Consider the following 26324-nt stretch of genomic DNA (forward strand, 5'->3'; position numbering starts at 1 on the left):
TTAAAATTCAGTTTAATTAAACTTAGTTTACCTGTTTCTATCTGGTAACAGGTAAAATTATACCTGTTAAAATTATACTTTCCATTGTGATTATTGCTGATTATATAGAAATAATGTTGGCATGTATTGATTTTAGATCCAACAACTATGCTAAACTTTTATTAGTTCTAACAATTATCTAGATGTCCTTTGAGTTTTTTAAATTAACATTTGCAAATAGTGGCAATTTTTGTCCTTTCTGATCCTTACAACTTTTTAAAAATTTCTTGTATTTCTGTGCTAGCTAGCACCTATAGAACAATGTTGAAGGGAACTGATAGTGAATCTTGTCTTAACCCTGATTTAAAGATTTTCCTTTTTTTTTTTTTTTAACATTTCACTGTTTAGTGGCTTTTTTTTTGTAAATGGCCTTTATCAGTTTAAGGAAGTTTTTTGTTTTTTGGTTTGGTTTTTTGTTTCTGTTAATCCAGGCTGGAGTGCATGGCATGATCACAGCTCACTGCAGCCTTGATCTGCTGGGCTCAAGTGATCCTCCTGCCTCAGTATCCCAAGTAGCTGGGACTACAGGCATGTGCCACCATGCCTGGCTTATGTTTAAATTTTTTGTAAAGGTGAGGTCTCATTATGTTGCTCAGGCTTGTCTCCAGTTCCTGGGCTCAAGCAATCCTCCTGCCTCAGCCTTCCAAAGTGCTAAGATGGCCAGTGCTCCACTGCACCTGGCCAAGGAAGTTATCTTCTTTATCTAGTTTGCCAATAGTTGTATTATGAATGGATTTTTTTTTTTTTTTTTTTTTTTGAGATGGAGTCTGGCTCTGTCGCCCAGGCTGGAGTGCAGTGGCGCAATCTCGGCTCACTCCAAGCCTCCCGGGTTCACGCCATTCTCCTGCCTCAGCCTCCAGAGTAGCTGGGACTACAGGTGCCCACCACTATGACCGGCTAATTTTTTTTTTTTTTTTTTTTTTTAGTAGAAACGGGGTTTCACCGTGTTAGCTAGGATGGTCTCGATCTCCTGACCTTGTGTTCTGCCTGCCTAGGCCTCCCAAAGTGCTGGGATTACAGACGTGAGCCACCCGCCCGGCCTAGATATTGAATTTTATTCAAGGCTTTTTTTCTGTCTCTCCTTTAATGTGTTAATATATAAATTATGGTAACTGACTTTTTAATATTAAATCAACCTTTAATTCCAGTTATAAACCCAGCTTGGTCATGGTGTGTGTGTTTTAATACTTTGCTGGACTCAATTTGCCAATATTTTGTTTAGTTTTTGTCCTATAGGCCAGACACGGTGGCTCACGCCTGTAATCCCAGCAATTTGGGAGGCCGAGGCGGGCAGATCACTTGAGGTCAGGGTTCGAGACCAGCCTGGCCAATATGGTGAAACCCCATCTCTACTAAATATACAAAATAGCTGGGCGTGGTGGTGTGCACCTGTAGTCTCAGCTATTCAGGAGGCTGAGGCACCAGAATCACTTGGGCCTGGGAGGCGGAGATTGCAGTGAGCCCAGATCACACCACTGCAGTCCAACCTGGGCAACTGAGCAAGACAATATCTCAAAAATAAATAAATAAAAACAAATAGTTTTGCTCCTATGTTCATGAGTAAAATCAGTCTATAATACTTTCATGTCCTATCATTGTCTGATTTTGGTATCAACATTATACTAGCCTCATGAAATGGTGAGTTTTCAATTTTCTGGAAATGTTTAAGATCAGAACAGTCTTTAAAACTATTTGGTCATTAATGGAAGATTTGTATTCAATGTCTTTAAAGGTTATAAGAACATTAGGATTTTATTCTTGTCAGTGTTTTCTCTTTTTTTTTGAGACGGAGTCTCGCTTTGTCACCCAGGCTGGAGTACAGTGGCATGATCTCTGCTCACTGCAAGCTCTGCCTCCTGGGTTCATGCCATTCTCCTGCCTCAGCCTCCCGAGTAGCTGGGACTACAGTCACCCACCACCACGCCCGGCTAATTTTTTGTATTTTTAGTAGAGACGGGGTTTCACCGTGTAAGCCAGGATGGTCTCGATCTCCTGACCTCATGGTCCACCCGCCTCAGCCTCCCAAAGTGCTGGGATTACAGGCGTGAGTCACTACGCCCGGCCTCTTTTCAGTTTATTATTTTTTTCTAGGGATTTATCCATTTCATCTTAGTTTAAGATTTTTCCTATATGAAGTTGTCTATATTATTCTTGTATCATTTTAGTCTCTACAGCATCTGTTAGTTGACCTTCATTCCTGTTTATTTGTGCTTTCTCATTTTTCTTGGTTAATCCTTCAAGAGGTTTAAATGTTTAACACATTAGTTTCTTTAAAAGCGTATTTCCAAATGTCAGGGATAGGTTATAGTAGCTTGTCTAAATCCCTGCTTTCATGATACACTTTAAAAATGCATTATTCAATTAATTTGCTGATAGTTCACATTATTTTATGTTATAAAGCATTTGGGGGTTTTTAACGGAGTTGTTAGGTTATCTAGGCTGTCTTACTCTTGGAACTGAAGTCTAGATTAATAGTTTGCCCATATTTATGTGAGTAGAATACATGGTACTTCCAAGATGTCTGGTTCTCTCTGTACAGTTCTGTAAGATAGCACTTTTACGGTGTGGAGACTGCTACTTGCAAGGTTGGGAATGTGCAGAAAGAAACTATTTTTTAAAGATAGACTCTTCCTCCAAAGTAAGGAATGGCTCTGCCATTTCCTTAAATGTCCCAAACATTGTTCTTTGATTAATGATTGCTTTGATCTGAAAAAAGAATTTGGATTTGGTTTCTTGTAAACCTAATATTGGGGATTATATATGCATGAATGAGCCTCCTTGGCATACCTGTCCTGGCTGAAAGGCACTTTCTGTTATGACTTGTCCTTGCCCAGTAACCTGTTTCCAACAACTGCCTAGTGTTCAAAGTTCAGAAATATCTTTCATTCAGATGTACTCTGAAATTGAGCCCTGGAAAAGTTGCAAAAGTATGACACAAACCTGTTACTGCTTGCTTTTAGAGGACAATCAAGGAAGATCTAAATTATACCTTAAAAGAGGCAAGAATTTATGCCATGGATCAGAATTTTATAATCTCAGTATATTTTTGTGGAAGAAAAAAGAATTACCTATTAACGTAATTTGCTCCCCTAAAACTAGTACATGGCCTTTAAGACAGTGCCAGTGGCCGGGCGCAGTGGCTTACGCCTGTAATCCCAGCACTTAGGGAGGTCAAGGTGGGCAGATTGCCTGAGCTCAGAAGTTGGCGACCAGCCTGGGCAACACGGTGAAACCCCGTCTCTACTAAAATACAAAAAATCAGCCAGGCATAGCAGCATGCGCCTGTAGTCCCACCTACTCGGGAGGCTGAGGCAGGAGAATTGCTTGAACCCAGGAGGCGGAAGTTGCAGTGAGCTGAGATCACGCCACTGCACTCCAGCCTGGGCAACAGTGAGACTCCGTCTCAAAAAAAAAAAAAAAAAGGGCCAGCACATATTTTAATGACTTTATTCTTACCTGACACAGTTGCTCAGATTAATTTTGGCAAAGGAGTTCTTATAATAAGTTGTCTTGCACAGGTATCCCTTCAATATGCAGTGGAAAAAGAAACAGTCTGGAGTAAGATCAGGGAAAACTGTAACTTTACTATTAGGCAAGTGTCTCTCTTTAAAGGCAATGGCCAGAAGCCAGAGAAATGAATCCATGCCAGTGCCATCTGTGGCCCAAGATTTGAAGGGATTCTGCCTTATGGTTTCACAAATCCTTAAAATCAGGTACAAAAAGCAGCAGTCTTGAAACAAATTGCTAAGGGGTTGTACAGCAGCCAGTGTAAAAGGCTGTATTACACATCTCCTCAGTTTTGGGTGGTGCTGTTTTCTGTTTTTGGTGATTAGTACAAAGGTTTTACAAATGTTTGAGGACCTTTTCTGATGAAGTTAAGACCTGAAGAATGAATGGGACTTAGCTAGGCAGAGGGAAGTCTATGTGTTTAAGGTCATGGCAGGTGGGTGGGGGAGGCAAAGAACTTGGCATAAGGAGCCTAGACGAGATCAGGGGTGACTGGAGCTCCCCAGTCAAGAGAGAGCTAAACTTGGTGAAGTAACATTTCTAGCTCTAAAAGAAAACATAAATTAAAACTGAATATTTTTCAGGCAGTGTAGTATAGTTCCTTAAAAAACAAAGTTAGAGTTCCATTTTTTACTCACAAGCACATTATATGACTTAATAGGAGTTTAAGGTCAATATATACAAATTATTAACTTATGTAAATTAATTTATCAGCTGCCTAATTCAGGGAAACCAAAAAATACATTTAAAATAGACTAGTAAAATAGATTTCACCCAGTATCACTTTTCTTTTGAAGCCCTCTAAGAAGCTGCCTAATTATTACTTATTTGAATGACTTAAAGTGTATTTTATCACATAAAGCAACAAACATCATCTTGTTTATATTGTTGATAAAATAACAATTTTCCTTAAGAGAAAATATTTTTTAAAAATCTTGCATTGCAAGATTTCATTCTTAGCAAATGGGAGAAACTATTCTTTCCACTTTTCATGCCTAATTTCTACTGCTGTAGAAGAAGTCCTTTTAATTGGGCCCTCATAACTATATTCAATTAGAATTATTAAAGTTAATTGGTACTCCTTTAACTCACTAAGGCAACCCAGAAAACAGGCAATAAGGCATGTTTTTGAAGAAAGAAAAACACTGCACACATAATACAGTGTAGGAGGGGAAAAAAATACAAATAGCTTCAAACACTGTCATATCTAAGTATGTGACATTTGGAAGGCAGCATTTAAAAAACAATCCTCATTGGACTCAAGAGGATTTTAAAGCATCTCCATCAGGGTGAGGTAGTGAGGGGATAGATAGAAGCTATCTAAGATAGAAGCTACCTAAGTCCCCTTCTTCTACCTGGAACTCACTCACGGAAACCCATTTCTCTCTTAGATACTCAAGAAAGCAATGTTTACAAAATTATAAAAAACATTTTTATGATAGGTTAACATGGGAGCTTGCATATATAAGAAGTTCCAGAGGAGAAAACATGACATTCAGTTAAATGCAACATGGGCCAAGGAAGACACAGACCCCAGCTCTGACAAGCATAAATTAGGATATTATGCACCTGACACATTCAGAATGTCCATTTTCTTTCCCATCAGAGTATGAAGTCCAACAATGAAGTCAATACAAAAAAAAGGTGACCTGATTTTACCTGGTATAAAATTTTAGTTAGCACTACTAGCAAATTATGAAGTTTGGAAATTTGTTGTAGTATATACTAATTTAAAATTTACTCAAATTCCTGTTTGTTTGTTTGTTTTGAGACAAGAGTCTTGCTGTGTCACCCAGGCTGGAGTGCAGTGGCGCGATCTCGGCTCACTTTAGGCTCTGCCTCCCAGGTTCAAGGAATAATGCCTCAGCCACCAGAGAGTAAGGGACTACAGGTGTGCACCACCACACCCTGCTAATTTTTGTATTTTTTGTAGAGATGGGGGGTTCTCCATGTTGGCCAGGCTGGTCTCAAACTCCTGACCTCAAAGTGATCTGCCTGCCTTGGCCTCCCAAAGTGCTGGGATTATAGGCATGAGATACCCCATAGCTGGCCTCAAATTCCTTTTTTATCTTCATTCTCTACTTGAACAAATGTTAATCTTTAAAATAATTTTAGAGACAGTATCTGATAATCAAAGACCAAGTGCTTTTATCAGTTATATAGTGACACACTGCTTGGATCAAGTGGAAAATATCTCAGAAATACACTCATAACGAAGTATCAAAAGCCTTAAAATTTTGCATATTTGGTAACCCAGCAATTCTAAGAATTTAAGAAAACAGTCATGGATGTACATGGGATTCAGTGAAGTGCTGTTTATAACTGTGAAAAGATGTAAACAGTCAAAATATCCAATAGAAGATTAAATAAATTATGATTGAGTCATACAGCAGAATAATAAACCAATAAAAATGATGCAGAAGACTATGCATGACCTGGAAAAGATGTTCCCAATATATTGTTAAGTGAAAAAAGCAGGTTACAAAACGGTATGCACAATATGAGCCCATTTTTATAAAAATATACATATTTAGCAAAGTAAAAGGACAAATGATATTTATCAAAATATTAACATTGGTTCTTTCAACATAGTAGGATGATTGTTGATTTTGCTTAACTTCTCCCCCATTTTTTCCTATTTGAATTTACTACAATGAAGTTTGTTTTTTAAATGGAGAGTAGGAGATGAGGACATTATTAACCTCTCATTAGCCCACATATACTCCTAAAGGCTCCTTCTGGCAAAGTAAATGTTTCTGTTCAGCCTATATCTGGGAAATTGCTTCCACCTTATAAATCTGAGTGTCCTTCAAAGATGATATTCACTCCAACTTCCTTTTAGGCAAACTATACAATAGCAATTTTTGATATTAAAAACTTAAAAAAGAAATCCCTCAAGTTAACACCAAAAAGAATAGATGAGAAAATACAAATCTTCACTTTTCAAAAAGAAACAATCCAAGTACATACTACTAAATTATACAAAGTTACATTATTTACGTTTAGTTTATTGCAGAGATGAAGACAGCATACTAGAAGTTGGCTTCTATTTCACACCGTTCACAGCACTCACTCTGTTCTCCATTTCATTCACTCACCCATGCAAAAGGTCTGTACACGCAATGATGTCTGATGTTTCTTGGTTTCCGTAGTGTAACAGGAAACTTGACATTTCAATTAAAAAGGTAAAATGAAGACATTTACCATCAGACTATAAAACTCCTCTTCTGTAAGAGGATACGATTTGAAAAAAAATCATGTACCAAATGAAAGGGGCACCATTTCAAGAGCACTAGGACTACATTAAACTTAAATGTATTCCCACATTCTTAAAAATGTAACTCAAAACCAAATCTAGTCTTAAAAAAGCTCCAATAACTAAAACTACATTAACAGGCACGATGAACAGTGTAAACACTGTTAATGGGCACCAAGTTTAACAGGGCAGACAATATTTGCTTCTGCATTCACACTTATTCAATTACATTTTTTAAAAAAATGATGCTGCTTAAACTATTAATGTTTTACCAAAAAAATAATAATTTTAATAAATACAGCAAATGCTAGAAATCTAGCTAGGTTATCATGCAAGGTATAACCAAGACAAACTCAAATTTATAATAAAGGCAACTTGCATTCAAAATGAACTCTACCCTTATATTTTATTAAAAGGGCAAACATCATGAATTAACCCAGCTGCTTACTTGAATTACAAAAGTAACATGATTCAATATGAAAATAAGAAACTGTCTACAAATCTCTGACAGTAATAAATTGCAATATACAATGCATACAGGAGTCATACAGAGCAACAAACTCTCGTACAAAACAAAAATATTTTAATACCTTTAAAATCCAAATTTTTCTTTAAAATCATTCATGAAAAAGATTCTCAAGTCAGAATTAACACCTCAATTAGTCAAGCATCAGGAAGCTACATTACAGCTATTAATATACAAAGATACATCTTTTCACCAGTCTTTCCTTCTGATGTCTCTGTTCCAGAATCATACAGACTCTCATTTCTCTACACTCCCCATTCCATCATTTCTTCAGATCATGAAAACTGAATTTGTTGAACACCAGAAATCTAAGATTAGAAAATTTAAATTGAGCAGAATTAAAAAGGAGATTAAAAGTATCATATGCATATTATAAAAATTCAGTGAATAAAAAGCCAATAACAAGTCTAATTCCCATTTCTTGTGTATCTTTCTAGAAATCTATGCAAATATGAACATATGCTTATTTTTAACTATTAAGAGAACACTATATACTGTTATCTACATTGAGAAAACACAATTTTAATAACCTTCTTTATCAGGTCCTTAATAGCATGTTGAAATTAACTATATCAATAGATATAATCAAAAAAAAATTTTTTTGAGACAGAGTCTCACTCTATTGCCCAGGCTGGAGTGCAGTGGTGTGATCTCAGCTCACTGCAACCTCCACCTCCAGGGTTCAAGCGATTCTCCTGCCTCAGCCTCCAAGTAGAGGGGATTACAGGTACCTGCCATGACGCCCAGCTAATTTTTGTATTTTCAGTAGAGACAGGGTTTCACCATGTTGGCCAGGCTGGTCTTGAACTCCTGACCTCAGGTGATCCACCCACCTCGGCCTCCCAAGGTGCTGGGATTACAGGCATGAGCCATGGGGCCCTGTCGATACAATCAAATTTTTTAAGCATTTAAAATACAAAGGACTGTACCTGTTGATATGATGTTGTGTAAACCATAACATTTTGTTGTTGACCGTCTGTGGTTATTAAGCCAGCTGGTAACTGGTTAGCTAAAAGAAAAAAAATTAAAGAGGGAAACGAACTATATCTACTTTCTTGGGTTGTATCTTAAGGTTGTACCATTAATGTCTCATTACAATTGTGCCCCGTATCAATGATGTAGTCTTGGACAAAATAATAAATCCTCCAATTTTCCATTTTAAAAAATGTTCCCTAAAAACCACATTATTTTATATTGCGTTTTTCAGTTTTCCTATCTCTAACATGTACCTTAGCTAACTGCCCATGTGTACAAATCTGTAGACAGACTGGATGAAGTTTCTGATTCATGATTAAACTACACTACACCATGAGGTTTGGCTAGGAGCAACATATAACTGAGCAGCATATAGTTTACATATGAGAAATATATATAATGAGAAATTTACTCAACATAGCCCTTTTATTTCACCAATATGACAACATGATACTCAATTTTAAAAAACTGAGTTCAAATTTATTTAAATCATAAGATTTTATATTACAAACTACATTTCCTTAATATTCCTATCTCATATGAATCTTCACCAAAAACTAGGGGCTACGGAACTCAGTCAGAACTATCAGTGAAAGGTTATAATGTCTACAGAATTAAACTTTTCTACACTTATCACTCACTGACTTCAAATAAAAGGGCATGAACTGATAAGAACTATTTAAAATAGTGCTTTGTCAAAATATCCACTGCTGACATTCCAAAAATACCATTAGATACTTAGTATGAATCATTGCTAACAATCTACATGACTTGTATTATAACAATGCTTACTAAATGCCTCCTCTGTAAGCTCTTCACTTAGTCCATCTGTAGCTGTGACTGCTCCACCAATTCCCTTTTCTCCTTTCATAGCCTGAGGAAGGAAAAAAAAAAAGTCACTGATATTCAAATGAAATTGTCTTCCAAATGCAAATGCTTACTTATTGCCTAAAATTACGAGCTTCTATTATTACAAACTCTAAGCAGAGTATTTATTAACACTTCTGGTTAATTACATATGAAGAAGGCTTTCAAAAGGCTAACTTTTAATATAAGCTGTAATCATTAACAAGACAGAGTTAGTAATGACCTAGAAAGCAAAGTATTTACAGATAAAAATAAATTATTCTAATTCCACATCATATCAAAGGGGTAAGAGAACTCTACTTACAGATGAAAAAGTCTGCAAAACACCACCAATATTGAGCTTATAAATCTACAAATGATCCAAGTGATCACTTAAGTATATATATGTCTCTCAACCAACTGGGCAGTACTGTAGCAAGCTGAGAGTTAAAAATTCCTAAATTAATTTGGCCAAATACTTCTAGGTTCCTAGGATACTGAAGATCTGTAAAAATAATGTCAGGAATTTACACATTCTTTTCCTACTTCAATTATTCCATGCAAATATCACTAATTTAATGGGATTCAAACACTAAAAATATTAAGAATATATTTTGAAAGTAATGTGAATCTGACACCTAAGCTGGCATGTGGAAATAAATATGCTGAACTCAACTGCTTTTCACAAAATCCATTCCTACAGGCAAAGATAAACCTAAGAAGTATAGAAAAATTCAATCAATAATAAGAAAGACATATGATTATACCTTCCTCTTTTTATTATCTAAAAGACTCCAACCTTACTACTTTTAATGCTACTTCTTTTAAATTAACAACAGCAGCAAGAAGTAACATTAATGAGCACTGAACATTATTTAGTACTATCAATAATTCTATGATATAGGTACTATTAGCCTCATTTTACAGATGAGGAAACCAAGGCCTAAAGTAATTAAATAATCTGTCCAAGGCCACAGAATTTGCATGTGGCAGAGCTGGGATTCAGCCTCCTGGTAGTCTGAATACAAAGTCTGTGCCCTTAAATCATTATATAACTATGCTATAGTTAGTAATAAACAAAGGGAAAAAGAAAGGACTTTCTATTTAAGTACTATAATATAAGTCAGTGATCCCCAACCCCCAGGCTGCAGACTGATGAGTGTCCGTGGCCTGTTAAGAACCCAGCCACACAGCAGGAGGTGAGGGTCTGGTAATCCAGCATTACCACCTGAGCTCCACCTTCGGTTAGATCAGCGGCCACGTGAGATTCTCATAGGCGCTGGAACCCTATTGTGAACTGCGCATGCAAGGGATCTAGGCTGTGCGTTCCTTATGAGAATCTAACTAATGCCTGATGATCTGAGGTGGAACAGTTTCATCCTGAAGCCATCTACCCCTCGCACCCCTCCCCTGACCCCAGAGCATGGAAAAATTGCTTTCCACAAAACAGGTCCCTGGTGCCAAAAATGTTGAGGACTGCTGATATAAGCAATTAAATACTTCTGAGAAATGTTACATAATTTACTACAAAATGAAATTTTAAAACAAGTAATACATTTACAAAGTTAAAATAAATAATGTCTCTTATTTTCTTAAAAGCACAATGGGGGCCGGGCATGGTGGCTCACACCTGTAATCCCAGCACTTTGGGAGGCCGAGGCAGGTGGATCACCTGAGGTCAGGAGTTTGAGACCAGCCTGGCCAACATGGTGAAACCCCCGTCTCTACTAAAAATACAAAACTTAGCCAGGCATGGTGGTGCGCGCCTGTAATCCCAGCTACTCAGGAGGCTGAGGCAGGAGAGTTGCTTGAACCCAGGAGGCAGAGGTTGCAGTGAGCCGAGATCTCGCCACTGTACTCCAGCCTGGGCAACACAGCGATACTCCATCTCAAAAAAAAAAAAGAAGAAAAAAAAAAGCACAATGGGAGACATTTTATTTACCTCTCTGAATTTCTGAAGGTATAATTTCAGAGGTTCCACATAACTGTCAAAGCCTAAAGTAGACATAGCAAAGAGAATATCTTCTCCATTGATTGTTTTCCGTTTCTCTTGATGGCACCTTTCACTTGCTTCAGATGTTATAAAACTGATGAACTCACTTACACATTCTTGAACACATTCTTTGGCATCTTTTGCAATCTGAAGAGAAAATCATAGGTAAATTACAGAAACTATAACCATCACCTTCCTAACAACCTACAAAAATGAAAGCCTATTCAGAAGAACACATCTTCACTTTATGACTATTTAATCTCTTAAATATATGTTATAACATTAACACAATGTGTGCTATCAAAAGTCCACACCTCAGAGTCAGAATAAAAGCTCAAATACAAGTGAGAGAAGCCCTGACAACTATTTACAGAAACAAATCTAATTTAGATGTAAAAGAGTGCCGGGCAGGGTGACTCACGCCTGTAATCCCAGCACTTTGGGAGGCCGAGGCGGGCGGATCACCTGAGGTCAGGAGTTCAGGACCAGCCTGGCCAACATGGCGAAACCCCATCTCTACTAAAAGTACAAAAAATTAGCTGGGCGTGGTGGCAGGTGCCTGTAATTGCTGCTACTCAGGAGGATGAGGCAGGAGAATTGCTTGAACCCAGGAGGCGGAGGTTGCAGTGAGCCGAGGTTGAGCCACTGTACTCCAGCCTGGGCAAAAAGAGCGAGACTCCGTCTCAAAAAAAAAAATTAAAAAAATTTTAAAAAGATATAAAACAGCAATCACTGGATGTTCCTACCACCCCACAGAGGATGAAAACTCTTACTAACCCAGTGCCCCTGGAAAATCCATTCCACCATGCATATTTTGTGGGCGACTTAGGTACCACTTCTCTGCCCTAGCATTTCCATGAATAAAGACACCAGAAAACAAAAAGCAAAACAGGAACTAAAAAACTGAATTCACATAAGGCTTGGAAAAGAGAGAAATAATAACATACAGTGACTTTGACTTTTTTATTATTTGGGATACACAGTGTCAGATATAGGTTTTGAGTTTACTAAAAACCCTGCCTAAAGAAGCACACATCTGCCACTTCATTATAAAAACAATTTTTCCCTTAAGGGTCTGGGGTCTAAAAATGAAACTCCAATGGATTAATCAAGCAATTGCAAAGCCACTTGTAACAGCAATACCACTCAAACTCCCTGCCGAAACACACTGTCTTTCACCGCCATGCCTATTTTCCATACTGGAGAAAGTAAACAAGAACTGCACAAATGCAGTCAAGCAAGATAATATAATGTGAGCCACATATGTCAGTTGAGATTCTCTAGTAGCCATATAAAAAAATAAAATTAATTTTAATATATTTAATTTAACCCAATATAGCTAAATTCTTACCATTTAAACATGGAATCAATTTTTAAATGAGAAATTTTAATTCTTTTCTTCATACTAAGTCTTCAAAATCTGGTGTTTCAAATTTACAACACATCTCCATTCAGACCAGCCACATTTCAGGTGCTCCTGAGCACATGGCTTGTGGCTATGGTACTGACCAGCGGCATAGCTGGTCATACATAGCCTATGTAAGCAATAATCAGCATTTGTGCTTTTTTTTCCTTAAAACATAAGGACAAAATTCTCAAACTGTAAGTTCTAGGCTTAGTGATGTATTTTAATAGCATATTTATTTGTAAGCTTTATTACTTCCATAAGTCTTTTTAAACTATAAAATGACAGAAAAATTACCAATAGAAAATGATATAAAACGTGTGAATTTTAATTCAGACCAAGTGATGAGCAATGACAATGAGTTTTAAAAGTTCTAAGAAGACAAAACTACTTAAGAAAAAAAAAATATCAATTTAAATGTATCTTAGTATCTATAATTATGTAAAAATAGCTGTTTCCAAATACCAGGATTTGTTTTGGAAAATTCTTATTACACCTATATCAGACCAATACGACCTAAATTTACTGCAACATTATAGAAGTTACAGCTTCAGGCCGGGCACAGTGGCTCATGCCTGTAATCCCAGCTACCAGGGGAGGCTGAGGCAGGAGAATCGCTTGAACCTGGGAGGTGGAGGTTGCAATGAGACGAGATCACGCCATTGCACTCCAGCCTGGGCAACAAGAGCGAAACTCCGTCTCAAAAAAAAAAAAAAAAGTTACAGCTTCATACACCCAAACCTGATAGTTCTGACAACGTACCTATTTTTTAAAACAGTCGGGCCAGGCACAGTGGCTCATGTCTATAATCCCAGCACTTTGGTAGGCCAAGGCGGATGTGTCACCTGAGGTCGAGAGTTCAAGACCAGCCTGACCAACATGGAGAAACCCCATTTCTACTAAAAATAGAAAATTAGCTGGGCATGGTGGTGCATGCCTGTAATCCCAGCTACTCGGGAGGCTGAGGCAGGAGAATTGCTTGAACCTGGGAGGCAGAGGTTGCAGTGAGCGGAGATTGTACCATTGCACTCCAGCCTGGCCAACAAGAGTGAAACTCTGTCCCCCAAAAAAACAAAAAACAAAAACAAAAAAAAAACAGTCTAAATTCTATTTTATCTGCCTCCAATAAGTGGGAGAGAGGAGAACATTTAGGGACATGACAGAATTGAAAATGGGACACTGTTCAGTAACTGTGTATGCAGACATGAAAGAAATATTTGATTTGCTGAAAGCCTGAATGATTGAAATCAACAGCTAACTGTACCCACGACCTATGAATTCATGTAGTTTCATGTTTCCCTTGAAAAAACCTAGTTAAATTTCTCCTCTACGTTACCTTTCCCGTTTGAGGTATGGCATTTTTCATTATCCTAGCCACGTTTGCTATTGGAAGATATATATCTTGTTCTCTGAAACTTTCTTTTGAACCATTTGTGTCTTCATGATCATTCATGCTGTCCTCAGTATCTAAAGAAATAAAAATATTTAGGTTTAAAGCTTCTTATTATTTCTATTTCAAGACAGAAAAAACTACCAAAGTGATCCAGAATAAAATCATTCTGGTTCACCTCTTAACCATTATTTAGGGATTAGGATAGCAAGTCTCTTCATAATTTTTACAGAGCCAGAACTGAACTTTTTTTTTATTAATTTCAGACTCACTGCCTAGAACACTTTTTATCCTCAAATATACCTGCTAAAATCCTACTTGCCCATTCTCCAAAAATCTCAAATAACATCTCCATACCACCTTCAAAAATGATCTTTTCTTTCATAAAATATAAGTGCTTCTCTATGCCTTTTCTCTCACACATTTTTAGAATTTTTATTATTCCTCATTTCTCCTATTAGATTTTTGCTACTTAATGTCACGAATCAGCTTTGTGTTTCCTACAGCTTGGTATAGCACCTTCCACAGAGTAGGTACTCATACATATTTATTATATGACTTAGCTATAAAACTTACAGACCGTAACCTATGGCTCCTTCAATACTGCTAGATTAAGAGGTTGTATGTTTCTCCAAACCCAAGTTTATATAAACTCATTTATGTAAAAGTCTATATAAAACTTTTAAAGTTGATATAAAGTTGTCTTGTCTGTATAAAGTTTATACAAAATTCTTTAAAGAATGGAAAAACTGGACTTGATTATTACTGATCCAGTTGGCTTACTAATGTAACTAGTTTTTGAACAAAGCTATAGCAGTGATCCAACTGTTCATACAAAAAGGGACTTTTCAAATTATATAAATTTAGCTATAACTGAAGCTTGCGCAGTACCAATAACATCCTTTTATAACTAAATGCAGTATCCTGTAAGTAAACTGCCCACTCTTCATACGTACTAAGTAAGGAGGCAAGGCACTTAAGTTGATTCAATTTACGTTTTCATGTGTTTAAAATGATGTTATCAGAATTAATTTATTTGAATATCCGTTTCAGGATGAAATTAATCCCTCTGGCAAGTTTCTTCTAAAAATATATCTCAATTTTTAAAAATTTTACAAATCAGGCCAGGCGTGGTGGCTCATGACTATAATCCCAGCACTTTGGGAGGCCGAAGCAGGCAGATCATCTGAGGTCACGAGTTTGAGACCAGCCTGACCAACACAGCGAAACCCTGTCTCTACTAAAAAAAAATTAGCTGGGCGTGGTGGTGGGCGCCTGTGATCTCAGCTAACGGGCAGGCTGAGGCAGGAGAATTGCTTGAACCCAGGAGGCGGAGGTTGCAGTGAGCCAAGATTGTGCCACTGCACTCCAGCCTGGGCGACAGAGCAAGACTCCATCTCAAAAAAAATAAAAAATAAAAAAATAAAAAAATTTTTTTTTTTTACAAACCAAAATGCCACAAAAGTAAATTATTTCTGATAGGCCAACATAACACTGCCTTTCTTTTTTTTTTTTGGAGACAGGGTCTCACTTTGCACTTTATCACCCAGGCTGGAGTGTGCAGTGGTACAAACATGGCTCACTGAAGCCTCTACCTCCCGGATTCAAGCAATCCTCCCACCTCAGCCCCCAGCCCCCTAAGTAGCTGGGACTACAGGTACATGCCACCAAGCACAGCTAATTTTTTAATTTTTTTGTAGAGGTGGGGTTTCACCATGTTGCCCAGGCTGGTCTCGAACTCCTGAGCTCAAGTGATCTGCCCACCTTGCCCTCCCAAACTGCTGGGATTATAGGTGTGAGCACCACACTGAGCCAACACTACCATTCTAATACCTGACATAGTTCAAAGTTAATATTGAATGAAAACCAAAAATAAATCATAAGTGCAAGAAATATAATAGCTAGAAATTTAACTCACCCTCTAAATAATTATTTTAGTTACCCTATCAATTGATTATAAATTTCTTATTTAACATTTAAACAGGAAGTCGATAACAAATTTTAAAAGAAACTGTACAGATTTTAGACAAGGTGTATTTTTATAGTAAAAGTCTTTTCAAGGACTCATTCTTTTGAAGACTATTTCTAATAAAAATAGCATGGTACGCCTTTTTAGACTTTCTCATTGAACCGTAACACAAGATTGTAAATTTTCCTATAAAGACAAAAGTAACCTAGAACACCATATTAATGAAATGTCCACTTTCTAACTTGCTTCAACTTGAGAATTTGGTTCTAATTGTGGCTTGCTTACCATCATGAGGCTGTATAACATAATGACTTCCTCCAATATAGTCTGCAGAGATTCCTAGTTGAGAAGCATCTGTTGTAGAACTGTCACCATCCATCTATGAGGAGAAAAACAGTTTTTCAATACTTTTCAAAGTACTAACAAACGTAACAGATTCAACACTTATAAACTGTCACAGGATGATGGGTCAATTATACTTTTCATAGCCTTAAGCTTACTAAAAGAGAATTTATATTTCTTTTTTAAAAAATTAATTATTTTTTTGAGACAGGGTCTTACTCTGTGGCCCAGGCTGGAGTGCAGTGGCGTGATCACAGCTCACTGCAGAATCCACCTCCCAGGCTGAAGCAATCCTCCCACCTCAGCCTCCTGAGAAGCTGGACTACAGGCATGCACCACCACGCCTGGCCAATTTTTTTGTATTTTTAGTAGAGACAGGGTTTTGCTATGTTGCCCAGGCTGGTCTGGAACTCCTGGGCTCAAGCAACCCACCTACCTCAGCCTCCCAAAATGCTGAGATTACAGGCATCAGCCACCGCAACCAGCCTATATTTCTTGATTTGGAAACTTTCCCACAATTTGTCCACGATTCAAGATTTCCCTATCCATCTTCCATAAGTGATATAAGCATAAGGCCAATAGCGACAAGGAAATGAATCTAAAGCATATGCCTCTTTCTTTTTAAGTGCATAATCTTCAAATATAGTACCACAGGCAACCCTGACTTACAACCTAATTTATCCCTGGAATGATGATCAGCTTAGTAAAGCTGTACACAGTGTCATGTACCTGTAGCCCCAACTGCTCAGAAGCTGAAGCAGGAGGACTGCTTGAGCTCAAGAGTTCCAGACCAGCCTGGTCAATGTAGTGAGAACCTGTCTCTTAAAAAAAAAATCAGCTTAAGTCATCAACTGGAATTCACCTGTATCCATCACTTCCAGCTCTCCTGCTAAACCCTGATTTTCCTTTTGCTCCTGCTGCGAACTTTCTTTGCTTTCTCATAGAAGTTCCAAAATAGACAATGTCTCCGTTCAAACTGTTACTTGGTATAAGAAGCATGTGGATTCTCTGCACAATTCTGTAACCAGGCAAGCCAAAAGTACACCCATGTTTTGAATGAACCCATAAACTCCTGATTCTAGTCAAAGGTTAATTTTCTCTCCCCCTGCCAAATCAGGGCCAGGTGTGGCTCATGCCTGTAATCCCAGAACTTTGGGAAGCCGAGGTGGGAGGATCACTTGGGCCCAGAAGTTCAAGATCAGCCTGGGCAACACCGTGAGACCCTGTCTCTAAAACAAAACAAAAATTAAGAAATTAGCCAGGCGTTGTGGCATGTGCCTGTAGTCCTAACTACTTGAGAGGCTGAGGTGGGAAGATCACTTGAGCCTAGGAGGTTGAGGCTGCAGTGAGCTGTGATCACACCACTGCACTCCAGCCTCAGTGACAGAGTGGGGTCAGGAGGAGGGGTCAGGAAGATCTATGTATAAAGATAGGAAAATTACCTGCACAGACAAGAATAAGAGTTAAAATTCCTATTTTAAAAAAAGCCTGCTTAATTAATTTTGCTGAGAGCTAAAAGAATTCCAAGAGGGAAAGTCTGGAAAAAAGTAAATCATAAGCCCTGAACTGGCTCCATTCAATTTCACCAACATGGCAGATCCTAGAAGGCTTTCTGTTTTGCAAATACTACTACTCAAAATAAGATATCTGTGAGTGAAAAAATGTTAAATGCATTATCTGAATAAAAAGTATAGCAAAAATCAAGTGTAATTCATACATACTTTCAGGCTGAACAAAGAAATTTGACCCTTCATTAAGGCCCAGGACCCAGTATAAACTTAATGTTATTAATTGCAAAATTTTAGTCCTTGTATAACACATGTCTTCTCCATCTCTGTTGAATTTTTATTTAATATTAAAATACTGGGCTAGTTTCCAGGTCTTCAATAACACAGCATTTCTTTCATGCATCTGTTGACTGTGATGCCTAATATAACTGTAGATAGACACACACTTCTATAATTTATATAGTTGTTGTAAGGGGGTAGAAAATAGAATTTACAGACCTTTAATAATCTGTGAACATAGGGTACCTATTTGATACTTTTAGTAGCCTCTAAGAAGTAAACAACAAAGTCAGTGACCTGATTCTGACTCTCCTACTGATCCCCTGAAAATAAGCATCCCTGCCAATTAAATGTATTTCCATATAAAATGTAAATAACAATACCACCCTCCCCATCTTAAACTAACACAAATAAATGTGAAACAGTGCCCGAAAATCAAATGCTATTTTGATCCTAAAATGCTAACGTACTAGGAGAGTATCCTTTAATAGACATGATAGATTTTTTTTTATAGCCATAAAAGAATGGTCAATTATGATACCTGTTAGTTGACTAGCTTTTACAATAACCTAAGGAAGATCAAGGTGCAGGAGACAGGACCAAAGTGGTTGTTTCAGAGCCTACAATTGGAAACAAACTTTGGTTGGGGGTGGGGAGGGCAGGCGGTGGGTTGGGAAGAATAACAGAAATTCTTTCCTGAATGAGTGTTTACATGATACCGTTAAGTCTTTTAAAATTGGCTATGAGCAAGACACTGTTCAAATAACCAAGCGGATCTGGGAGATGAATTAATTTAGAAATATAACACAAACAAAAGTATTAAAGGAAAAAAGTTTAAATCATATTATCTTGTCATGCACTGGAATTAGCAACATGATTATCATTTGGACTAACAGCATTAGCCTTACTAAACCTCAGTCTTCTAAAAGTGAAGATAAAAGTATTTCCTAGAGTTGTCAGAATTAAATAAAGACTAGAAAGCTGCTAAAGACAGTGTTTGGCACGTAGTGTACCCCACAGACATTCGATCTCATCCTCCCTCCTTTGAAGAGAAGCCGCACATCATCTGCTTAACTGTATGTGTCTTCAGTTCCGCAAGTTTTAGCTTTCTATCATTTCACGCCTTCTGTCTTCCTTTCCTCTATCTTTCTACCATTAAAATCCTGCCCCAGACTTTAATCCCAGTGTTCTCTATCCTCCTTTAATCTTTCTGATTTATCCTTTCTGCAATTCAAAAACAAATGTTCTGTTCTTTAAAGCTCTATGGCACTTAGTACCTTTCACTCAATAAGTCAACCTAATCTTTGATGCTTAGAATATGCCAGCCATTCGCCTATATATAAGAATGATGGAAAAAAACTTGCTAGATGCATCCCAAAGGTTTTTTCTAGGTCTAAAACATCCTATAAAAACTTATAAAACAGACTGTAGATTGTCAGTAAGCCAGCCAACAAATATTTACTGAGTGAGCGCTTAGTATTTACCAGGTCCATGCTATGTGCTGGTCACGTAGCTGTCAACAACAGACAAGGTCTCTGTCCTCAGCTTGCAGGACAAATGTTACATAACCTGGGAGGCAGGGTGAAGGGGTAGAGAACAGAGCCTATTAGTCCTTCCAGGACACAGGCTCTGGAATCGAATCACCTAGTTTGAATTCCCTGCCACTTACCATGAGACCTTGAACAAGCTGGATGAGAACAAGACTTAACCTCCCAGGCTCCTGTACAGGTTAGGAGCTAATCCATGTGAAGACAGCATAGTACAATGGGCATACTCAGTAAGTGGTATATATAGCTATTAAAATAATTACAAATAATTAAGTAATTGCTAGTGCCAAGTACGAAGAAAAACAAAGATGTTTTGTTATGTGCTATGTGAGTTTACTCCAAAAGGGACCTCACTAGTCTGAGGGGTCAAGAAAGGCTATCTTAGGAAATGACATTGAAAATGAGACTGACAGATAAATAGAAATCAGTCAGGCAAAAAGAAAGGTGGGAAACGAATGTTCTAGGCAGAGAAAACCAAGAAATACAGTACTGGTGGATTGGAAGGCGCTAAGGAGGGGCTAGATCAAGCAGTGTCCGGTGGACAAGAGGAAATCAAAGAGTTTTAAGCAGAAGAGCATAAATCACATTTAAAAAAAAAAAATCCCTCTGGCTATAGTTCAGTACAGAAACCGACCTGGAGGGGAGCACAAATAGGCACAGAAGACCAGTGAGGACTGCAATGCTGCAGTCAGGGCATGACTTCAGGCAAGATAATGATCATTTTAGCATCAGGTCTGGGTGAGAGCGCTGGAGATCAAGAGAAGCAGAACAACTAGACAGCTTTTTAGTAGGTGACTTGGTGACTGACTGATAGAGATACAGGAAGACCAAGGATAATGCTGGGATTCTTGCAGCTGGAGAGACAGACAGCTGTCACCGCAGAGAATGGGAAAGGAAGGGAGGGGAGTGCTGGACAGTGTAAGCCTAGCTGAAGCTAATGACCGTGAGTTTACAGTGGTGCCAGTATGTCCAGTGTGACACTTGAAAGGCCTGATATGAGACTACAAAAGCGAAAGTGTTGGATTTCATCCAGGTAATGAGGCTGGAAGAGCACAGCATGTAGGATAATGACAAGGCGACACAGACAGTGATGAATCGTTAGACTCAAGGGAACTGATAAATATGGACAAAGAGTGGTTAAATCCCAATAAATTCATTTTAATGACTATTCTCATTATTTAGTTGAATTGACAGAATTATTCTTGAAAATACTATTTGAAATAAACAGGTAGTGGGCTAATAAATCTTTATTTTTTTGATGTAGCCGTATTTAAACTATGCTAATAATTTCTTCCACAAACAAATACTGCCCTCTTTAATGTTTACATTTATTGAACACTTTCTAAATATCTCATGCAATGTTCACAAGCCTGTGACGCAGGTGAGAAAACTGAGGTACATGAGGCTAATGATTTGCCTGAGGTGACACAGTAAATGGGACTGAAATCCAGGGCCTCAGATGCCAACTACTCTCTACAGCATTCCTGCCTGGTAGTTTTTCATACAGTCTTTACACCTACTTCTTTAATTTGTCCCCTTTACATTCTAAGGCTACTGATTATACACTGAAAACACTGAAATTAGCTTCTCAAACCAGGACGGTGTTTGTGAGATGGCTAAGAAGCGCACCCTGGACGACGGTGAGGAGCACTGGCTCTTAGGACCGATTTCGTGGGTTTGAAGCTTGGCTCCCCATTTATGAGCTCTCTTTGTGTTTTCAGCTTCCCCATTTTTAAAGTGATGTTGCTATGAGGAAGCTATTGTATAAAAAGCACCTAACAAAGTGCAAGATACATAGTAAGAACTCGACAAATGTAATCTTAGTATTGCCCCCTCAAATATGGTTCTCATTATTCTTCCAGGCAGAGATTCTTCTCTCTCTTAATTTACCCTTTTACCTGTTTTCTGGGTTACATTCCTTTTATCTATCTGAGGATAAGAAATAATACAAAGATTCCTCTTCTATAATGTATCTTCAATCCTCCTTACCAGCTCCTTCACTCTTCCTTAAACATGCTTAGTCTCCCTCATTAAGCATACAGAAGTACACAGAGATATATAAAATCTTAATTCTGCCCCATATACCCTTGCCTAGCTACCATTCTTGCCCTGACAGTTGTTAAGACACCTCTTCATTCCTATTTAAACTCCTGAACATGTACTTTTTAACCCCAACCCAGAATGAAACCACTCTTAAAAGCTGCCAGTGATCTTGTCCTCATCCTACTTGACTGTTCTTTGTAGTGCTGGCTACTGCTCGCCACACATTTATGCTTGGAATTCTCTCCTACTCTGATTTCCAAAGCAATATCCTTTCCTCCCCACCCCCTAATTGTTTCACCCGAGGTTATCCTTCTCTTTCTTCCCTTATTTTCTTAATGAACTCACTAAATATCACTTCTATGCTCATAAATGCCAAATCTACAACCAATATCCTGCTTGCCACTCAAGCAACCCATGCCTGTAGGGCATGTCTAATATCTCATCACTGCAAATTTAAGATATTGGGAAATGAAATTCACCTTGCCCCATCCCCTGCAAGGGGGCAAGGAGGGAGATTTCCCTTTCCACTACTGTAATTCTACTAAGAAGAATACCAGCCCTTCACTCTGCCCAGCCAAATATACCAGCATCATCTTAGGTTCTTCCATCTCCTTCAAGCTCTACCTCATCTATTACCTCTTTAAAAATGTCTCCTAGATATGCTTTCCCTTTCCTATTTCCACTGGATTACCACCCAGCCCATCTTAACATATTGTTATAAGACTAATCTCACCACAACACCAGTTCTATACTCTTGAACCTATTCTCAAAGGTTCCTAAAGGCTTCCTGTGTCAAATCCAAACCTCATTTTCATGACTTCACATGAGCAGATCGCACATTTAACCTAACCAAACTTGTTTCCTACTCTTCTCTATCTTCATGGTTAATAAAAATCTTTGTGCTAGAATGTGCTTTATTTAGGGATCACTGAGTGCACTTCTTTCATTTTAGGAGTGAAGCAACCACAGCTCAAAGAAGCTGTAACACACCCGAGGTTACACATGTAGTAGCACATCCAGAATTAAATATCCAGAGGGGACAAGTGCTTTCTCTTTCCTACATTATCCTTTGAGATCTACCCTGGACCATGCACCTCTACTCCCGATCCCCTAAACTTAAGTTGCCCATCCTGCCATCAGGCTTTTGCTTTTGGTGACACCCTTCACCAATCCACTCCCACCCTCTATTTCAAGGCTTAGTTCAAGGTCTGCAGGATCCCTCTGTGACATTCTCAAGTACCCAGGCTCACCATGCCTCTCTTCTTCCCATATCTACTGCACTTAAGAGTTAGCATTTTCCATTCTGGGCATAACTGTCCCCTAAGTATTCAATTAATTGGCTAAACAGACAGCCCCTTTACAGCTGGGACAGGCTACCCTGTAGCCTCAACAGCACTTAGGGACCCATGGGAAATAATATATGCAAGAAGCTGAAAATAAGGAAGCAACAGGAATGAGCAGAGGTACTGTCTGTCTAGACTTGAAATGCATTCATTCTACCAGGCACCTCCAGTATAAATCTGTTACAATTTTATTTCCAGCCAATTACTATTCAAATCTAATTAACAACCAAAATGGTAAAATATACTTACTGTCATGGAATACTGTCAGAACCGTGTTGTCAGTGGTGCTGAAGAACACCTATCTAAAAAGGTGTCTAATCTTTGTGATTTCAACCTAAAAGATAAACATCTATTAGGACTTAACATCTATCAGTAGTAAAAATACATCAAATGTATCACTTATAGGCTTTTTTTCTCATAAAATTAAAGAGGGCTTGTATAATTTTGACTACTATTCTTAATCAATGGAGTACATGGTATAAAATAGTATAAAAAGGCATCCAATAAATGTTTGTTGACTTGAAAGATTTATTTTGGAGAACTTAAAAACAAGTTAATTCCATGGGGAAAGGAGAAAATGGATTTTCCAACATAACTCTGAATTTAGCCATATTCATCATAACATTCATTACAATACACCAAATATGGACCAAATTATATAATATGCAAGAGACCAAAAATTATACATCTAAATTACTTAAAACATTAACACTCAAGATGCAAACACACCCCTTATCAACCTAATTTTTTGGTGATGGTTTTCTTAAATGTTTCAGAGTGACATTTAGGCATTCTATAGCTCAAGAGGAGGAAAAAATTATCTGAGAATATAATGCTTTTCAATTAAGAATCTCAGATTATACTGTAATGAAGATACATTCTGCACTGAGAAAATATCAAAAAAGCAACACAATCAAGACCCTTATTTATAATTTTGAAGCACCACCATTTTTGACTAAAATTGCATCGAAATAGCACTTCAGTCTCACTGTAAGGCATAAATAGCTGAACAAATTAGTATCAATTGCTGTGTTCCAAGTTTCATTTCTCATTTGCTCCATTCTTTCTCAAAGGAAACAATTAAATGGGGGAGGGGTAGGATGCCAAAACAAAAACACATCCTTTCAGTGTTAATTTTAAAGGGAGAAGATATACTGATACGCATCCAAGCATGAAATCTAGCAAATAGCAGAAAAAATTGTAGCCACTGAATTCAAAGTTTTTAATGCCACTAAAAGGGTCCAGGTAGCAAAAACTGCTTGACGTTTGCTATAATATTAAAAGTAATTTATAATTTCTTTTCAAATATTAATAGTATCCTCTAACCCCAAAACTGCTCAGAAAAGTCCTTCCTTGTAACGAGAAATGTTATTTTTTAAAGAGTGTCTTTGAAAAAATAAGCCCTCAGAACACTTAAAACATGGTAGCTATATTTATGTATTTTGCTTGGAATGGGGGAGGGGGGTGTGGGCAGGGGAGTTATACCACACCACACTCACCCAAATAGTTGATTCAGTATATATTTAGACTCAGTACATTAAAGAAAAACACTGTCACCTCATATGGTATATATTTTCTTAAGGGCAGGTTGATATATGTAAAAGCTCAAGGGAATGCATACATCTGTTTAATGTTTTAAGAAATGCAAATTTGTATCCAAGAAAAGCAGCAGTCCCTTCCTCCACCCTCCATTCTTTGGCATCAACAACCAGAGTTTTGCATCAATATACAGTAATCCTTAAATTAAGATACAAGGGCAATGCAGGGAAGGAATAATTTGCCTTTTAAGGAATTTTGGTTAAACTTTCAATACTTTACAAATAAAATCCCCACTGATTAGTGCCACTGATATTGATCCGTTTGCTTTCATCACTTTATGCTGCTGATTAGTTTCCATACTAAGAGAGATGAAACCACCCCAGTGATTTGTGGCACGAACCACGCAACTATGGGGTCCATGCGGGTTAGTGGGATGCCATTTTTTTCAAAGGTCGCAGGCTACCTAACCTTGTTTAAATTATCCTGTTAGAGTGCTGTGGGCGAGATTACGATTTGTGGGTGCTCTGTAATTCTTTGTTCTCTAAGACTACCGTTCCTTAAGGCCCTGCATATCCTCCCGCCTCCCACCACTAATGATTAAAACCTTAGTCCAATCCGAAGGGCTTCCTTCCCACCTTCGGGGCAAGTCCAGGGACCGCAAGCCGCCAGATGGCTGCATTCTTTACGCGCAAACCAGGCTGCGGGGAAGCTAAAGCCATGCCTTCCTCCCCACGCAGGTGCCTGGGTGGCCCTGGCCCCACGGCCCGGTCCCGGCGACCTGTCAGCCCTGCGAGTGCCAGGAGGCCGCCCCCAGAGCGCATCCCCTGACTCGCCCGGCCGCCCCGGCCCAGCGCCCAACGCCTGCCTCCCACCCGCCGCGCGGCCCCCGAGATGTGCGGGCAGACAAAGCGCCGGGCCCCGCCACAGCCCCGCGGGCGGGAGGGGGGCGCCCCCGGGGACTCGCGCCGCGGCCGGGGCTACGGGGCCAGGGCCCGGGCCGCGTCTCCCGCCCCTCGGCCGGCTCCCCGCACAAAATGGAGCCGGCCCGGGACGCCGTCGAGAGGGGGGCCCCGACGCAGCCCCGCGGCCCCTCCTCGGCCCCGGGCCCGGAGCTCAACGGCGGCGAGGGTGAGGTGGCCTGGCCCGCGTCCCGCCGCTCCTCAGCCCGGCGCACAAAGAGGCGCGCCGCGGCCCCGCGCCCGCTCCCCGGCCCGGCCCGCTGCAGGAGCGGCCTCGCAGGCGCGGGCCCCGGCCTCGGCCCGCGCGGGAGGGCGGGAGGCGAGTGCCCCCGGCCGCGGCGGCGTTGGCGGCGGGGACGGCGCCGGGAGGAGACGGACATTTCATTCGAGCTAAAGTGGAGTCGGTTTAGGAGCGATCATTGGCCGAAGCGAGACACAAACCTCCAATGCAGCCCTGGTTGGCTCCCGTCTCCAATCGGCTGTTTGGTTGGACAGAAAATGGCTGCGAAGGAACCAGTCCCAGCGCGGAGCTCCGCTTCCAGGACTCGGCCTCCCCTCCCTCCGCCGCGGGCCGCTTCCCTCGGCGCGACACCCTCCCTCCGCGCCGCCCGCGCGCCCGCCCGCCGCGGCCCCGCCCCGCCCCGCCCCGCCCCGCCCCCGGCCCCGCCCCGCCCCCGGCCCTGTCCCGCGTTCCTGTGAGGCCGCCGCGCCGCTCCGGATGCCGCTCCTCTAGGCGCGAGGTCTTCCAGGGCCCTGCCCGGGCGCGCCGTTCGGGTCTAGGCGGGCCTCCTTCCCGGTGCTGACCCGGGCCTGTGCGAAGCGGGATCTCTCGGGCGTCCCTCTCTTTGTCACCCCTTC

At 39.6% G+C, this 26324-nt stretch overlaps 1 protein-coding gene across 8 annotated transcripts; it reads right to left on the bottom strand.

Moving 5' to 3' along the window:
* Positions 1-5846: 5846 nt before the first annotated feature.
* Positions 5847-26088, bottom strand: NFYB (nuclear transcription factor Y subunit beta). 8 transcript variants are annotated; one of them, XM_031001080.3, is made up of 9 exons: positions 25908-26039; positions 23218-23302; positions 19520-19604; positions 16192-16285; positions 13884-14014; positions 11092-11289; positions 9096-9177; positions 8258-8337; positions 5847-7636 (listed from the first exon to the last, which is right to left on the bottom strand). In XM_031001080.3, exons 3-9 carry the CDS (start codon positions 19526-19528, stop codon positions 7604-7606), a joined length of 627 nt encoding a protein of 208 aa, XP_030856940.1. In that variant the 5' UTR covers positions 19529-19604; positions 23218-23302; positions 25908-26039; the 3' UTR covers positions 5847-7603. The 8 variants fall into 8 exon arrangements, 7 of the variants coding, with proteins under 7 accessions (XP_030856940.1, XP_030856941.1, XP_030856942.1 ...); XM_031001081.3 differs by lacking the exon at positions 25908-26039 and adding an exon at positions 25143-25806; XM_031001082.3 differs by lacking the exon at positions 25908-26039 and adding an exon at positions 25112-25806.
* Positions 26089-26324: the final 236 nt, after the last annotated feature.

This window comes from Gorilla gorilla, chromosome 10, assembly GCF_029281585.2.
Source record: "Gorilla gorilla gorilla isolate KB3781 chromosome 10, NHGRI_mGorGor1-v2.1_pri, whole genome shotgun sequence".
Classification (NCBI taxonomy): Eukaryota; Metazoa; Chordata; class Mammalia; order Primates; family Hominidae; genus Gorilla; species Gorilla gorilla.

Bases quoted from the DNA above. Each gene is read 5' to 3' on its own strand.
- NFYB (XM_031001080.3), bottom strand. The intron at 11,290-13,883 runs GTAACGTAGAGG...TTTTCTCTTCAG, and splicing joins CCATACCTCAAACGGGAAAG to ATTGCAAAAGATGCCAAAGA. The intron at 9,178-11,091 runs GTAAATAAAATG...TTCCTTCCTCAG, and splicing joins ACCTTCAGAAATTCAGAGAG to GCTATGAAAGGAGAAAAGGG.